At 40.6% G+C, this 17,829-nt stretch overlaps 1 protein-coding gene across 5 annotated transcripts in view; it reads left to right on the top strand.

The window, feature by feature from the left end:
- The window catches only part of LOC137369052 (zinc finger FYVE domain-containing protein 16-like), a 107,610-nt gene that overhangs the window by 61,862 nt on the left and 27,919 nt on the right, over nucleotides 1-17,829 (top strand). For 4 of the 5 annotated variants that reach the window (XM_068029597.1, XM_068029602.1, XM_068029599.1 and 1 more), the window contains 6 exons: nucleotides 4,996-5,159; nucleotides 5,373-5,622; nucleotides 7,034-7,159; nucleotides 10,844-10,999; nucleotides 13,206-13,430; nucleotides 17,102-17,184. In XM_068029597.1, coding sequence (XP_067885698.1) covers nucleotides 4,996-5,159; nucleotides 5,373-5,622; nucleotides 7,034-7,159; nucleotides 10,844-10,999; nucleotides 13,206-13,430; nucleotides 17,102-17,184 — 1,004 coding nt within the window. The remainder of the gene's footprint in view (nucleotides 1-4,995; nucleotides 5,160-5,372; nucleotides 5,623-7,033; nucleotides 7,160-10,843; nucleotides 11,000-13,205; nucleotides 13,431-17,101; nucleotides 17,185-17,829) is intronic. The other variant, XM_068029600.1, reaches the window with a different exon arrangement.

Below are 17,829 nucleotides of genomic sequence, written 5' to 3' on the forward strand. Positions count from 1 at the left end.
TTTTTGAAAATCCAAATACACTACGTTCACTGGCTTCCTCTTATCTGTCCTCCGAGTTACGATGTCAAAATCTTGGGAAATTCTGGAAGATGCGCTATCCCTTTAGTAACCTCTTTTAAAGCCCTGGGATGTAAGTCATCAGGTGCAAGAAATTTGTTGCCACTTAACCCCATTATTTTCTCCAGTACTATTTATTTACTTATACTGGTTTCTTTACGTTCCTCATTCTCACTAGGCCCTTGAATGCCCATTATTTCCAGAATGTGTGTTGTCTCTTCTACCGTGAAGACAAATACAAAGTATTTGCTTCATGTCTCTGCCATTTCCTTATTTCGCATTATAATTTCACCTGTCTGCCTATAATGGGCCTATGTTTACTTTCACTAATCTCTTCCTATCTACATACCTATAGAAACGTTTGCAAACTGTTTTTATGTCTCTTGCTAGTTTACTTTCATATTCTCTTTTCTGTTGCCATATCAATTTCATGATGCTCCTTTGCTGAATTCCAAAATCCTTCAAACCTCTAGCTTACTATTTTTGGCAACATTATAAACCTCTTCCTTTGATCTGATATTTTTAACTCCTTTTGTTAACCAACTTTGGACCACTTTTCCTGTAGGGTTTTGTGCCTTAAAGGAATGTATAATTTGCAACAAATATGTATTCTTTAAATGCTAGCCATTGCTTTCCTACCATCGCATCTTTTAATGTATTTTCTCAATTTGCCTCAGCAAACTTGCCCCCGTACCTTCATAGTTTGCTTTATTTAGATTTAAGACCCGAGTTTCAGCCTGAACTGAATCCCTTTCAAACTCGATATAAAATTCTATTATATTATGATCACTCTTCTCTAGAGACCCCTTTTCTACAAGGTTATTTAATTAACCCTTTCTCGTTGCACAGCACTAGATCCAAAATAGCATGTTTCCTGGTTGGTTCTTTGACATACTGATCTCGAAAACTACCGTATACATTCCATGAACTTATCCTCCATGCTGTTGCTCCAAATTTGATTTATATGAAGATTGAAAACCTCATTACTATAATTATTGTATGACCCATTACATGTGCCTCTAATTTCCTGATTTATTCTCTGCCCTCCACTACAACTACTATTAGGGGACCAATAATCAACTCCCACCCATATTTTCTCCCTTTACTATTTCTTAGCTCCACCCAAACTGACTTTTTTGATTTTCTGAGCTACGATCCTTTCTTTCTTCTGTCTTCATCCCATCCTTTATTATCAGGGCTATCCCTCCTCCTTTTCCATTTTACAGTTCTCTTCTAAAAGTTAAGTATCCTGGAATATTTTGTTCCCAACCTTGTCACTTTGCAACCATGTTTTCGTAATGGTTATTAGATCAACTTAGGAATTAGGAGCAGGATTAGGCCATTTGGCCTCTTGAGTCTGCTCCACCATTTGATGAGATCATGGCTGATCTGATAGTGGACTCAATTCTACTTTCCTGTCAGCCTTTTGACTCCCTTGTCAATCAAGTATCTATCTAACACAGCCTGAAAAAAAAATTCAATGACCCTGCCTTCACAGCTCTCTGGGGAAGAGTATTCCACAGACTAACAGCCCTCTGAGAAAAGTTCTCATCCCTTAAATGGGAGATTCCTCATTTTTAAACTGTGTCCCCTAGTTCTAGTCTCTCCCATAAAGAGAAATATCCTTTCAGCATCCACCCTGTCAAGTCCCCTCCAGATTATGTGTACACCAATATGATCACCTCTCGTTCTTCGAAACTCCAATTGATACAGGCCCAACCTGTCCAACCTTTCTTTGTAAGATAACCCCTTCATCCCAAACCTGTTAATTCATCTAAGTTGTTGCGAATGCTTTGCACATTCAGATATAGTGCTTTAGCTTTGACTTTGTTCTAATTTTCCCTGATGTCAACGTAGTCATTAACGCCCTATTACCTTTATTATACTGTTATTTCCTGGCGGGGCTAAAGCGTGGCGAGTCGAAGAGTCTTAGCAGTTGGCAGGAAAAAAGACAGAAGCGCAAGGAGAGAGCCAACTGTGTAACAGCCCCAACAACCAATTTTATCTGCAGCACCTGTGGAAGAGTCTGTCACTCAAGAATTGGCCTTTGTTGCCACTCCAGGCACTGCTTCACAAACCACTGACCACCTCCAGGCGCTTATCCATTGTCTCTCGAGACAAGGAGGCCAAAGACTATTTCTTGACCCACTCTGCTTATTACCCAAAATGCAGCTCTGCTTTAGAGCCTTGACATTTCCCTTGCTTTTGAACTTGCCCTTTCTTGAATCCTTCCACCCTACCTGAAAGTCTTTTATACTGCCCTAATTATTCGATTTGCCAGGACACTGGTCCCAGCCCAGTTTAAGTTGAGCCCGTCCCAATGGAACAGCTCCCTCTTTCCCCAGTTCTGGTGTCAGTGGCCCATGAAGCAAAACCCCTCCTCCCACACTACTCTTACACCCACGAATTTAACTTTCTAATCTGTTTACCCCAATGAGAATTGGCACGTGGCTCAGATAACAATCCATAGATTATTACCTTTGAGGTTCTGCTTTTAAATTTGGACCCTAATTCTTCAAACTCTCAACAGAATAGCATTCTTAGCTCTACCTATGTTGTTGGTTCCAACATGGACCATGACAACTGGATCCTCCATCTTCTACTCCAAGTTCCTCTCCAACCAGGAGGAGATGTCTTTAAAGCTGGCACTGGGCAGGCAACACAACCTTCGGAACTCCTGGTCACAGCTGCAGAGAACCATTTCTATTACCCTGTCTATATTGTCCCCTATCACTGCCACATTCTTTTTCACTCTCCCCACTTGAATGGCCTCCTGCAGTATGGTGCAATGGTCAGTCTTCCCATCCACCCTGCGCTCATTGTTCTCATCCACACAGTTAACAGTACCTCGTACCTGTTGGTCAAAGTCAAGGGCCGAGGCTCCTCCATCACTACATCCTGGAACTGTGTACCTACCTGACTCGCAGTCACCCCCTCCTATCCCTGACCTTTGACCAACTCTAAAGTTCTGCATAATCTAAGGGATGTGACTGCCTCCTGGAACAAAGTGTCTGGGTAACTTTTCCCCCTCCCTGGTGCCCCGCACTGTCTGCACCTTGGAGTTCAACTAACTCTGAGCCAAGTTCCTCGAGCTGCAGATATTATTGCAGATATGGTTGTCCTGGCTTGCGATGCTTTCCACAGACTCCCACATGCTACAGTTATGGCACACCACCTGCCCTGCCATGTCTATCTAGCCTTATTTATTTGATTAGTTAATTAGTTTTTTAAAATTGTATTGATTATTTTAATTTTATTTATTGGGTTATCTAGTTTAAGCTACTAATTTAAAGTAAAAGCAAAGTATTGTCAGCTGTGCCTCAGTTTGTAGCACTCTTGCCTCTGAGTCACAAGGTTCCAGGTTCAAGTCGCAGTCCAGGACTTGAGCACAAAAATCAAGACTGACTCTCGACTGGAGTACTGACGGTGTATCGCCCTATTGGAGGTGCTGTCTTTTGGTTGAGACGTTAAACCGAGGCCCCATCTACCTGCTTTGGTGGATGTAAAAGATCTCATGGCACTGTTTCAAAGAAGAGTAGGGGAGACGTCCTGGCCAATATTTATCCCTCAATCAACTTAACAGATGATCTGGTTGTTATCACGTTGCTGTTTGTAGGAGTCTGTTAGGCACATAGTGGTCTGCTGCGTTTCCTGCATTACAACAGTGACTATACTTCAAAAGTATGTCATTGGCTGTAAAGCACTTTGAGACATCTGATAGTCGTGAAAAGCACTAAATAAATGCAAGTCTTTTTTTATTCTAGCCATCCCTATATTTGATTAGTTACACCCCATAACTTGTAAACACAAGGGATTACAGATCAGGTTATGCAACCGGCCCATAACTCTTTAAACCCGGTATCAATCTGGTGAATCTCTGGTGTTTTGCATCCAAGGCCATTGTATCTTTTCTGAGGTTCAGTGCCCATAACTGAAACGCTGTACTCCAGATGGGGTCTGACAAAGGTACAACTGAAGTATTACTTTCACACTTCTGTATTCCAGCACCCTTGGGATAAAGGCCAATGATAAACAGCATCACAACTGAATCTTTTTGTGTCTTCCTGTGACATCTGCATGTGTATTTTCCCACAGGGGCCACTGAATAAGGATCAGAAGCAGGAACCCTGGCTGACTTTTTTTTTCTCTCTGTTTACCCAAAGGCACTGAAACCAATCATAGAACCCCAATTGCTATCCTAGCTGTGATCAGTAACCTACAGACTGGGAATCAAATCTTCTGGTCTGAGGTACTTAGTACTACATAGTGCAATGCCTTCACCTCGTAGGCCATTTAGGAAGTCTTTAAATTATCTTATACACAAATATTTAATTTGTCTCTGTCTCAATGCCCTCCTTATAATATGAGGACCAGAACTGTACACAGTACTTCTTGTGGTCTAACCAGTGTTCGAACACTTAAACCAAAGTAACTTAATTCGTAGCATACAAAAAAGATTGTGCTAGTGAAATCTCTCTGCATACATAAATTGTTTATACATATTTGTACTACTTGATCTATTGACTGCTGTTGGATTAATTTGTATCACGCATCACGCTGTCTATCGATATCTTTCCTGAGTTTAGAGTTGAGGATGAAGCATTTTTATGGACGTTGCAGCATATTTTGGAATCTCTATTCCTTAATGCTAAGATATTTGATAGGACAGTGTTGCAATAAGATTTGCATCTGTTGGTAAATTGTGATTTCATAGTAAACAATTGAAGCAGTAGTCTTGATATATTTTTGACTCTTTGTGATTATGTCTGAATTTTATAAGGATAAATATTGTTTGGAGATTTTCATGGTGAAAGTGGTAAGGTTGAGTAGGGCGAGTTACCGTTTATACAATGTGAATTGCTCTGAAAAGAGCAGTTGTTTTTCTTGAAAGAAGAGTTCTTAAAAGAACTGTTTTATAGGATGTTCCTTCCTCCACAGGCACCTGTCCCAGAGAGCACAGAAGGGTCTGGTTCGCAGACGGCATCCTGCCAAATGGAGAAGTGGCAGACACAACAACAATGGGGGGAAATTCAACAGTTGGAGTGGGCAAGAGAGCACCAGATGTGTGCTGCATGAGTCCAGTCACACAAGAGCCAAAATTGGTATCCGTTAATGCCAAATTAACTCCTTTTTAAAATAATAAATCCAATTGTTAGTGGTAGAAACTTCTTAATCTAAAACATGATAATTGTATATTTTGTCTCGTGTTGTTCTGATAAGTAAACCAGCTTTTATGTACTACTTCAAGATTTTTAAGAACAATTTAAAATTCTTTAATTGCTTTAAGCTCTAGAGGTCCTCTTTCCAATTTACAGCCTTCGTCTTGTAGCGCAGGGGATAAAGCACATTCTGATGTTACAAGTCAAGTTGATGCATCAAGGACTGATTCGGTTATAACAAAAACAGTTTTAGCAAATCTTCAAGATGCTAAACCTAACATTACTTGGCAAACAGACTATAGAGCACTGGCTACTGTAGGAAAGTCTGTTGCAAAAGTCATCAGCCTCATTCCAGATGATGAGCATGGTCTACCTCCCATTATTGTAGCAATAGGAGAACAAGAAGGTAATTCTTGAAATTTAACGTTTTTTAAATAAAGTTCTTTGTACATTTCACTTTTCATGTTTAAAATGTAAAGGCAGAAATGAAAATTGTATTTAAAATGCTGTTACTTTTGTAAACTAAGTACAATTTTTTAAAGAAAACTTGCCTGTCATGTCTCTGTAAAGTCCAAATGTGCTTTACTTATGAATTACTTTGAAGTCTCAGCTATTGATATATAGATGATTGTGGTAGCCATAGGTACAGCAAGGTCAGATAATCTGTAATAAAATAAATGGCCAGTTAACTTATTGGCTGGGCTTTGATCAGTTTTTGTTTGTCATGTGTGATTTGAATATCTCTAGAATCAAAATGATACTAACCTTAAATTTCTTGCAAATTTCAAGTTTAAATGCGTGTACCTGTTTTGACAAATGTATCTAAATAAAGCAAAAAGTAACAGCCAATTTGGATGTGTCCTGGGCTTCGCCCTTTGATATTTGCAGAAAAGTCTACATTTTTGATAGTCAAGTAGTACAATTTGCCAGAAGCACTTCAGATTGTCAGACTGCAAGTTGTTACATTTTTACATAACTAGTGGTGGTCATCTGATTTATTAATAAAGCAACATTGTAGATGTTGAGCTAAACTGGATTCTGCTTGTATCTGGTAAAGCTATCACCTGTATGTTCACTTGGTTCAGTTGATGGAACTCTCATCTCTGGGTTAGAAGGTTGCGAGATCTATCCCCTCACCTGGAACTTGGAGCATAATCTAGACTGAAATTTCTAGTATTGAATATTACTTCAATGTTAGTTTTCATAGAGTCGTACAGCATAGAAACAGGCCCTTCGGCCCACCGCGTCCATGCCGACCATAATGCCTATCTATACTAATCCCACCTGCCTGCATTAATTCCATATCCCTCTATGCCTTGCTCATTCAAGTACCTGTCCAGATGCCTGTTAAATGTTGCTACTGTTCCTGCCTCCACCACCTCCTCAGGCAGCTCATTCCAGATACCCACTATTCTTTGTGTGAAAAATTTACCCCTTTGATCCCCTTTAAACCCCCTCCCTCCCACCTCAAGTCCACGCCCTCCAGCCCCAGCCACCCCCACCATGGGAAACAGACCCCGGCCATCCACTCCACCCACGCCCCTCACAACCCTGCACACCTCCATCATGCCCCCTCCCAGCCTCCCTCGCTCCAGGGAAAACAGACCCAGCCCATCCAATCTCTCCCCACAACTCGTTTTTGTTCGTTGGTTGAGATGTTAAAGCAAAGTTGTTCTTTTTCTGATTATGTGGTTGTTAAAACTGTAAGTGGGAAGATGATGGGGTTGGTATTCTTAAAAAAAAATGTGATCAAATGGATAAAGTGCCATCTTCATTCGTTTTTATCTTGTTTTATTTACGTTCTACTTCCTTTTGAGGCCCGGTAGTGATGGAGGAGCATCCATCTCAGAACCAGGTTATGTTGCTGCTGGAGGATGGAGGGCTGAATCCCTTAACCTTTGCGCTAAATGCCAATTTACTAGTAAATGTGAAACTTGTGAACTGTGAGTACACTCTCCATTTTATAAAGTTCTATGTTGAATAGAGTTATCTGGCTCTATGACCATTTTTCTTTCTCTTTCTGTCTTCTGTTAGTCATGCCATCTTTCGTTACTCCATTCTTGGGTACTTCGCACTTATTCCTTACCCCAGCCTATGATTACTCCTTGTTAGACTATTTGAATTTGAGGATTATAACCCTTTATTAAAATTTGGCTTGAGACCCCACTATGACACTTGATCACCAAAAGGCGCACTATAAAAGTTTATTTGATAGGTAGTGTATGATCTGTTTATCTGGGAGACACCTGTAGTTTTGCGAGCCTGGGCCAAATGTATCTTGCATGCTTCTTTGTGCATGTGCACTCGAGGAGTTTCTCAATCTTCATTTTTAAAAATACTATAGGTCCCAGGTGCACATGACCACTGGCGTGTCTGCCATTACATGATTATGTTAAGAGTTAAAGATGGTTCCAAACATGTAGGATCTATTAAGCAAAGCTATAACTTATCATAAGCTAAATTCCTAGCTAACAAGCAAGTGTTTGTCTATAGTTCATTTAAAGAGATGAATTCCTAACTAACAAACAGATACATGGTTCTGCAACTGAGCTGATGAGAATAATTCACTTTTCTATGTGGTAATCAGGAATGAAACTTTACTCCTGCAGTTAAGTGTTCAACAGTGTGAATATGCTGACCAGAATTCTGTTTTTAATTCTTAATTTTCATACATTTGTTGTAATCTAATTAGACAATTTATCACAGACATCAATTAAGAATCTTGCACCTACACCATTAAGCCACATCCTTCCTTAGGTGATTAACTTGTTCAAGCAGCCCAAATAAAGTGGCCAGTGCTATAGGGATCAGTTTCAGTGCAAAAGTTGAGTGAACTCTACCTTGGGCAGATGTGTATAATAGTACAACATTATACTTGTCCAATTACTAAACTCACATCTGTTTATATCATCTGCATTCTTACTCCCTCCTACTAGCCCAGACTTGCCCCTTTTAAATAAGCCCAAATCTACCCTGTGATTCCCGAGGCATTCACTGAAGATCCCATCGAGGAACCTATGGCTGTCTCCTTATGAACAGCAACCCCTACTGCCCTGTCCCCTTTTGTTACCCATTGTAAATGCTGGGGTTAATTTTGCCAACTTTTTTCATGTTATGCTCACCCTATCCGCCACTACCATCCTGAACTTTGGCAGTGAATCAACAGTCATCACCATTCTCTGCACTTCCCGTCAGAATGTCTTTTCACTCATGGACAGGTCATCCATGACTGTAATAAAAACATAAAGTGCTGGAAATACTCAGGTCAAGCAGCATCTATGGAGCGAGAAGCAAAGTTAACGTTTCAAGCCTGTGACCTTTCATCAGAACAGTTGCTGCGTGACATGCTGAGTATTTCCAGCACTTTCTGTTTTGATTTCAGATTTCCAGCATCTGCAATATTTCGCTTTTATTTTACATCCATGACTCTATTCTGGGTAGTTGCGTTGATAACCAAAGATTTGACTGATACCGGTAGCTTACTGAAGCCTGGCTATACATTCCAAGCAAAATTACCTGCCCTGTGTATTGGCGTTGCTATTATCACCAAGTCACACCTTGGTCTCTCCCCCTCCTCCTCTGATCTTCTCCTTTGAGTATCTTACCACATTGTTTCAGCACTTTAAAACATCCTTTCAAATTATTGTTGTCTACTGGCCCTGCTAATCCCCACTCCCAACTTTTTTCCCGAGATGTCATCCTGCGTTGTTTCTTCTCCGCCTCTACACAGAGCAGTTCCTTATCTTCTAGTGACTTCAGTTTCAGTTCCCTGTAGAAATACATAGACGTCCCAATATGGGAGCAGGACTTTAGCCCAACCAGTCTGGCTTGGTGTTAATTCTTCACACGAGCAAATCTCTTCTTAATTGACTGCCCCTCAGTACTCATTAAACCTCTCCCTGCATATAATCTTTCTTTTCCATAGTCACGGCTACATCCTCAACTTTGCCATCTCCTGTGGCCTCTCTACACTGATAATATTGATGACTGACAAGATCATCTATTCATTTCCTGTAAATCTCCCTCTACCCCTTCCAATCCCACTTCCTCTGTCTAACCTTTGCCTCTACATTTGCCACAATTTATCTGCAGCCATCAATCTGCTCAACAATGCCCTTACATCCACCTGTAATGCTCTTGACCCCACAAAACATTTGCTGTCTCTTATTCCCTGGTTTGGCTCTCGTGTCCAAAGGCTATGTGCCGCACAACTGGTCTGGCTGTCCATTAACCAATTTGGCTGGATGTCAAGTGCTGTCAAACCTTGCCCTCTTCTGCCAAACTGCTGACTAATTCAGGATCATCCTACAGATCCAAGATAAGCCCTGGCTTTTCCGTACTACCAGCTACCCCGTAAAACCCCCCTCTCGTGTCCCCTCCACCCTTATCTCCAACAACTAGTGCGGGGGCTGATGGACGACTTTGTCACCAAGATTGTGGTTATCTGTTCAGCTGCCTCTGCTGCTTCCCCCTTGGAGTCTCCCTAAACCTACGTCTCTTCTAGTTTCTCTCCCATCTCCCCATATGCTTTCTCTGAATTCATCTGGTGAATGGAAACCATGTCCTGCTCACTTGACTACATTCGTACCAAACTGCTGAGTATCAAATTTCCCTTACTGGGCCCCATGCTAGCAGACCCTGTTGAAGATTTCCTCTCCTACTACTGTCCAGTACTTTGAAAATCACCCGTTCTTGAAAAAATCCACACTCGACTCTTCCTGTTCACGCAAACTATCACCACATCTCCAAATACCTCCCTTTCTCTTTGAATGTTTGGCTGCTCAAATCTGTGTCCATTTTACCTAAAACTCTGAATCTCTCCAATCAGGTTTCCACTTCTGTCCAACTGAAAGGACCCTAACCAAAGTCTCACAGACATCCATGGTGCATTATCCACTTCAACCTTTCAGCAGGGTTTGACCTGGTCAACCATACCAACATCCTCCTTTGTCCAGCTCAGTGAGAATATCCTTGCTTGGCTGCACTCTGTCTACCTGATGGAATATCTTCAGCAAATGCCTTGCCCTCCTGCCCTGCACTTGTACTTCTGGGTCCCTCAAGGATTAAAAACTCTATCTGACATGAAGTCTTTGGTGAGCTGTAATTTCCTCCAATTAAACATTGGAAAGACAAAAGCAATTAAATTTAGCCTCGTGGGTCACTAAGGGATAGATGCCATAATACCAGCATCGCCCACATCCCAACAATAAATTTAAAAAATCTAGTTCCCTCGGCACCTGATTAATCTGCTTTTGATTCTTTGCAGCCCCTCCCACATTGCTGTCACCAACCAACATTAATAATTTTATTTCTCTTTCTTCAGATCATTGACCCACAACGTGACTAGCACCCATACCAGCATTGACCTCCTAGGCACTTCTTGCTACCAAGCCATAGCTTGCCTTGCCTCTGTTTTGTTTCCTGGTTCTTCTTTCTGATATCTGTTTAGTAGTTCTGAGAGATTTTGTGGTTGACAAATATTGAATATAAATGATTTTTCCAAGGCTTAAATATAATTGTTAAATTTAGAACAGTTTTACATTGCTTTATCAGAAACAGAGCTCCAATTTGATTCATGGACTCTGTTTTCACAAACATTTACATTTTTCTTTCTTATCTCTTCCTAGATGCTGAAAATAAATGCTGGTGCTTCGTATCCAATGGATTACATGGTGTGGGCCAGGCTGAAGTTGTCATTCTGTTGTTGTGTTTGCCTGATGAAAATGCAATTCCTAAAGACATCTTCAATGTTTTTATTACACTTTATCAGGATGCAACTAAAGGTATGACTACGATCGCCCATTATATAAATAATCAAAGCACAAATTCCTGCATCAAGCTATACTTCAAAGAATTGACTTTAACATTTATTAACCTGTTCTTTGGATTTTGCAAATGATATTTATAGCTAACTGAATATGAAAATGTAATGATTTTATGGAGCTTCTGTTAAAAGCAGGAAAGTGGAAAATGTAATACAAATATTGGATTTTAGCGCATTTTGTCGTCTTCCCTCACCGTGGCTGAACCCTCGGCATGGCCCTCATCTCTGCTCCCTAAGTCCGAGGGTCACTGACTTGAAATGATATGGTGGACCACTGGTTTAGCCATCTACCGCCATATCTACCGCCAGACTTGGCTGGATTACATAAAGCCCTATCCGGTTCTGCTCTCATCCGCTAAAACTGCTCAGTATTCCATGATCATCCTCGAATGCAAAGATAACCCCCAGCTTCTTTTATTCACTGTGAACTATCTTCTTAAAACCCTCTCCACTGTGTCCTCTGTCCTCACCTCCCAACAATAAGTGCAAGGAGGTCATATACTTCGTCATTAAGGTTGAGACCATTCGATTAACTGCCTCTGCTGCATCCCTCCCTTCCTCTAGAGCTCCCCCTTTCCCTAGCCCTGAACTCGCATCTTTCTCTATTTTCTCTCCTATCACCTCTTACACTCTTTCTGAGCTCATCCTGTCCATGAGACCCACCTCCTTATTCCCACTAAATAGCTGACCAGACAACTTCCCCTCCTGGTACCCATGTTAACTGATATTGTTAGCTTGTCTCTCTTCAGGGACTGTCCCTCTCTCTGGCAAATCTGCTGTCATCACCCCTCCTCAAAAAAACCAACCGTTGACCCCACTGTTCTTTTCTCTTTCAAGTCCTTGAGCGTATTGTCACCTCCCAAATCCGTGTTCATCTTTCCCAGAGCTCCATGATTGAAACAGCCCTTATTAAGGTAAACTGTCCCTCCTTCTCCTTCTTGACCTGTTTACATCCTTTGACATGGTTGTCCACACCTTGCTCCTCCAACACCTCTCCGCTGCTGTCCAGCTGAGTGGGACTGCTCTCACCTGGTTCCATTCTTATCTCTCTAATCGAAGTCAGAGTATTAGTTGCATTGGTTTCTCTTCCTACTCCTAATTTGTTGCCTCTAGTGTCCCCCAAGGATCTATCCTTGGCCCCGTCTTATTTCTCATCTACATGCTGTCCTTTGGCGACATCATCTGAAGGCACAGCATTGTGTTTTCACATGTACTCCGATGACACCCTGCTCAACCTCACCACCACTTCTCTGAATTCCTCCACTGTTGCTAAATTTTCAGACTACTTATCTGACATCCAGTACTGGATGAGCAGCAAATACTTCCAATTAAATATTGGGAAAACTGAAGCCATTGTTTTGAGTCCCTACTCCAAACTCCATTCTTTGGCTACTGATTAAACTAGTCTGTTGCAACCTTGGTGTCATATTTGACCCTGAGATGAGTTTCTTTCTGACCATATATTCACACCATCACTAAGACTGCCTATTTTCACCTCCATAACATCACCCAACTTCGCCCCTGTCTCAGCTCATCTGTTGCTGAAACTTCATTCATGCCTTTTCATACCTCTAGACTTGACTATCCCAATGCACCCCTGGCTGGTCTCCCACGTAAACTTGGTCATCCAAAATTGTGCTGCCCATGTCCTAACCTGCACCAAGTCCCATTCACCTCTCACTCCTGTGCTCACTGACTTGTATTGGCACCTGGCCAAGCAACATCTTGATTTTAAAATGTTCATCCTTGTTTTCAAATCCCTCCATGACCTTGCCATTCCCTACCTCTGTAGTCTCCTCCAGCCCCACAACCTTCAGTATTTGCATTGATCTAATTCTGGCCTCTTGCGCATCCCCAGTTTCATTGCTGCACCGTTGGTGGCCGCACCTTCAGTTGCCTAGGACCCAACCTCTGGGATTCCCTCCTTACACCTCTCTACCTTGTTTTCCTCCTTCAAGACACTCCTTAAAATCTACCTCTTTGACTAGGTCATCTGACCTAATATCCCCCTTATGTGATTCGGTGTCATATTCTGCTTTATAATGCTCCTGTGAAGAGCCTTGGAATGTTAAAAGTGCTATATAAATACAAGTTGTTGTAACTATTGTTTATCTTTGAGTTCTTTAAACCAAATCTTGCTAACTATTCTCTGTTTGGTCATACAGGGAAAACCATTGGAAATTTAGGAAATTTTTCCTTCACTGAAAATTTTCTAGGCAGTAAAGATCATGGTGGTTTTCTCTTTATCACACCCACTTTCCAGCCACTGACAAATCTTCTGCTTCCAAGTAGCCCATTTTTGTTTGGAATCCTCATTCAGAAACTAGAAGTACCTTGGGCAAAGGTGTTTCCTATTCGACTCATGCTAAGATTGGGTGCAGAATATAATGGTGAGTTTTCACCTGTTTGAAAATAACTCGTAAACGAATTTAGGTATTTATGTACATGCATGGGACCTATTTGATGTGATAGTTAGTGACTGTGGTGCATTGTTCTTTTGGTTGTTTCCATTAGATTGAGTACATATTCAATATGTGTATCCATCTTTGTTTATACTCATTTATAACTCAGGTGAACAGAAAGATCTAGTACTGAATTTTAGTTTATTGTGATGAAGAAAAAAAGTGAGACACATTTGATTTAATGAAGGAAATTAAGTTGTGGCCCTGGATGGTCTTCACATAAGGTTACTTAAAGAAGTGACAAAATCGGGCACAGATTTGCCTTTATCATTTAGGAAATCATAAAAAATATGTATAGTGCCCAAAGATTAGGAAGTAGATAACGGAACATTAGTCTTTTAGAAGGGGCAGAGGATAATCCAGTAATTTACAGGCCAGTGAGATCTGTTGTGGGTGAAGTATCAGAAGGCATCCTAAAAAAGGAGCCAATTAAATATCTGCATATGGTGTAGTAAGAGGGAGTCATTATGAATTTCTGGGAGTGAAGTCTTACCGAACAAGTTTACTAGAGAAAATGCCGGACCTTTAGAAAACAAATTGCGTGGCTGTAATGTATTGAGATTTCAGCAAAGCTTTCAATACCATGCCACACAAGTAATTAGTCAACAAGGTAGGAAGGCACTGAAATAGGATGAAATCTTCTGTGTCGGATTGAAATTGGCTAAACCAGAGAAAGCAAAGCATGATTGTGATTGGAACTTCATTGACATTGCAAGTGTGCCCTCATGAGCTACCAGAGGTATCAGTGTTAGGATGCTGTGAATTGTTTACATATAATTTGGAGCAGGGGACAGAAACAAAGTTGACCAAATTTGTAGATAACCCCACATTTGGGTTGGGGGTTCAAAGAACAAAAACTTGCATTTATATGGTGCCTTTTACTTAGTAAAGCATCCCAAGGCACTAAGGGAACAGGCAAACCAAAGACAAAAGGATCCACATGAATTGAAAATAAAGGATAATGGAACTAAGGAAGGAAAATTCTGTGCAAATATCACTAAAGTGACTCTAGGTTACAGAAAAATAGAGAACATATTAAAAAGGACAGCAATTTTGGAGGTATTGATGAATAACTCACTGATAGCAGCAGCGCAGTGTATGATGACAGCAATGAAAGCTAACCGAATGTTGAGCTGTAGACCCAAAGGGATACAGCCCAAATCTTAAATGATTGATTGTACAAGGCATTAATCCAGCCACATCCAGGACTACTGTATACATTTTAGATTGCCAAAGATATTTCGGCCTTGGGAATAGTGTAAAAATAGTTGCTGAAGTCATCTGAGATATTGAGAGGTTGAAGAGCCTGTGATTTTTTTTTTTCCTGGAGAAGACTCTGAAGGGAATAAATAAATTGAACCTCATCAATATGTTCGTAATTGCCACAAACTTGAGAATGGTACAGACTTTAATTTTAAACAACTTTATGAAGAAGTTAGTGGATGTGCAAAATGGGCTGCTCAAGGAGGCTTATAGATAGATATGAGTTTTTGGGACCAACCAGAATGACTGCAGTCTTTTGCATACCTGTACTTTCCTATGTTTCTCACTACAAAAGCAAAGTTTAACCTTCCCGTGATTGTATAAAATCCTTGTGAAATGCTGTAGCCCGTGTCCTTATGTGTGATACTTTTCTATTTGGTCAAATAAGGAGCTTATTCATCTGATTTGGTGAAGTATAAATCATGATCGATCTCACAAACTCAATTTTTATTTTATTTTTGTGGTTCCATGTGCCATCTTGCATTTCTGATCCAGCAGAGTGTATATCTGTGTAAAACAGCAAATGCAGAAATTAAATTTGTCTTAAAATAATTGTTTACCCATGCAAGTGATCAGCTAATGTCGGAAGTCATTGAAAAGTTAATTTCATTGAGACCTGACGCTCGACTCTGCATCAGTCTGGGTTGGAAATACCATCTGAATCTTGAGTGCTGAAAATTTCCAGCTACATTGGATGATTTATTTTGTTTGTGTTTGGTGTGTGAGAGTCAGATGTATTGTAGGAGTTGTAGTTTTCAGTCTGTTTCTGTGGGATAACAATATCCATAGTATACCATTTATAACCCACAAGCTATGATTGGAAAGAAAAGGATCCAGCAACTGGTTAGTGATTTATAGCTACTGTTGACAAATTGTGTGTGTAAGAGAAGATGCATCAAAGGAGTTGCATCATTAGAAGGCAGTGTCCCTCACCCTCCATTATCTCCATCCATTTCCTTCAGAAACTGTTGTAAAACAGAACTCAAATTTGGGGGAAGATAGACACTGCTGTGTCCTTCCCTTCTCTCCATCTTTTTTTTTACAGAACACAAAAAAAAATTGCTTTTTTCTCAGATGCTGTTAATCTTTGAAAGAAGCTTTTGAAATTTGGCCTCTAGGTTTTCATAAAATAATTTCAAAAAACAACTGAGCTGAAGTTCAAGAAAAATATTCCATTTGTACATCTGACTATTAGTGCTTGCATTCTGTGAAATGCACTGACTGCAAAATCCAAATTCCAACACTTATGCCTGGGAAAAGTATCAAGTTCAAGCTCAGGCTTTTGGGTGAGACTGAAACCTACAAGCAAAATCTTAAATGAAGAATTAAAAGATACAACATATAATTCAAAGAATAAATTATTTTATTTTAATAATTGCACAGTAAATATTTTGGTTTTGTTTAAAACCTTAATTTGGACATTTGTACCATATACAAGATGCACTTCAGCAACTCACCAAGGCTCCTTCCAAACCCATGACCTCTGCCAGCTAGAAGGACAAGGACAGCAGATGCATGGGAACACCACCACCTGCAAGTTCCCCTCCAAGTCACACACCATCCTGACTTGGAACTACATCGCTGTTCCTTCACTGTCGCTGGGTCAAAATTCTGGAACTACCTTCCTAACAGCACTATTGGTGTACCTACACCCCAAAGACTGCAGTGATTCAAGAAGGCAGCTCACCACCACTTTCTCGAGGGCAATTAGGGATGGGCAATAAATGCTGGCCTAGCCAGCAACGCCCACATCCTCTGAACAAATTTTTAAAAATGTTAAACTTCTGTTACCACGGGAAAAGCATAGAGAGTGATTTGTGGCTAAAGATAAAACAGCACATTGTGGTGTTACAAGGAACTGTTAACAGGTCAGTAATGACATTAACATTGCCAATCATATGTGATGCCAGTAACTGATATTCTAACATATCACTAGAAATTTAAAATGTACAGATGGTTATTTAAACATCTTAATATTTATGTAGCATTTCATAATGGAATGTGTGCACCACATATCGATTTTAATGTTGCATTGCACAAATTCTGGGGAGAGACTGACATTTCTTCCATTTTAAGCTACTTACCCATTTTCTGTATCAGTAATGTGCAATATTTTTATCTCATGTCAGTCATGATATGCCTGAAAGTATGTTATTAGAACACTTAATTCAGGTTGCCACAGGATCGTGGTAAGCGTCCAAAACTATACTTCAAATTTCAGAGACTTGTAAGCAACGGTACGGACAATGGGCCCATCTGTGGTTATTTTCAATATTTTTATTCTAATGTTGTAGCCACCAAAATTGTTATTTATTAGTACATATTTTCATTTACAGTTTATCCTTGTCCTTTAATGAGTGTTCGATTCCGTAAAGCTCTCTTTGGAGAAACAGGTCACACCATCATGAATTTGCTAGCAGTAAGTGAGGTTTACATTCAATTTTCTGTACTTCCTCCCTGTTCCATTCACACCTCACATACATAAACATTTTTAAGGTAATGAAAAAACAGACAGGCTCATTCCTGCTTCAGATATTTGCAAGCCCAGAATGCAAAATAGTACGAATGGAACACTCAAGCCAGAAGGATGTGTTGAAATGGAATACTTGTATTACTTGCATTTGGGGGTATCCTCCTGGCAGATGACCAACATAAAGTGAAACCCATTAGAATGCCGCAGAGTCACCTCTGGGAATTATAAAGCAGTAATCCCATCTAACTCATGAATGATCCTAATGCAGTGTGACATAGAAGTTTATTACCCTTCCACAGCCACTTTGAGACACAGTGTGTCACAGTGGGCGGCGCAGTGGTTAGCACCGCAGCCTCACAGCTCCAGCGAGCTGGGTTCAGTTCTGGGTTTTGCCTGTGCGGAGTTTGCAAGTTCTCCCTGTGACCGCGTGGGTTTCCGCCGGGTGCTCCGGTTTCCTCCCACAGCCAAAGACTTGCAGGTCGATAGCCATTGGCCATTGTAAATTGCCCCTAGTGTAGGTAGGTGGTAGGAGAATGGTGGGGATGTGGTAGGGAATATGGGGTTAATGTAGAATTAGTATAAATGGGTGGT

Source organism: Heterodontus francisci, chromosome 4, assembly GCF_036365525.1.
Source record: "Heterodontus francisci isolate sHetFra1 chromosome 4, sHetFra1.hap1, whole genome shotgun sequence".
In the NCBI taxonomy this organism is placed as follows: domain Eukaryota; kingdom Metazoa; phylum Chordata; class Chondrichthyes; order Heterodontiformes; family Heterodontidae; genus Heterodontus; species Heterodontus francisci.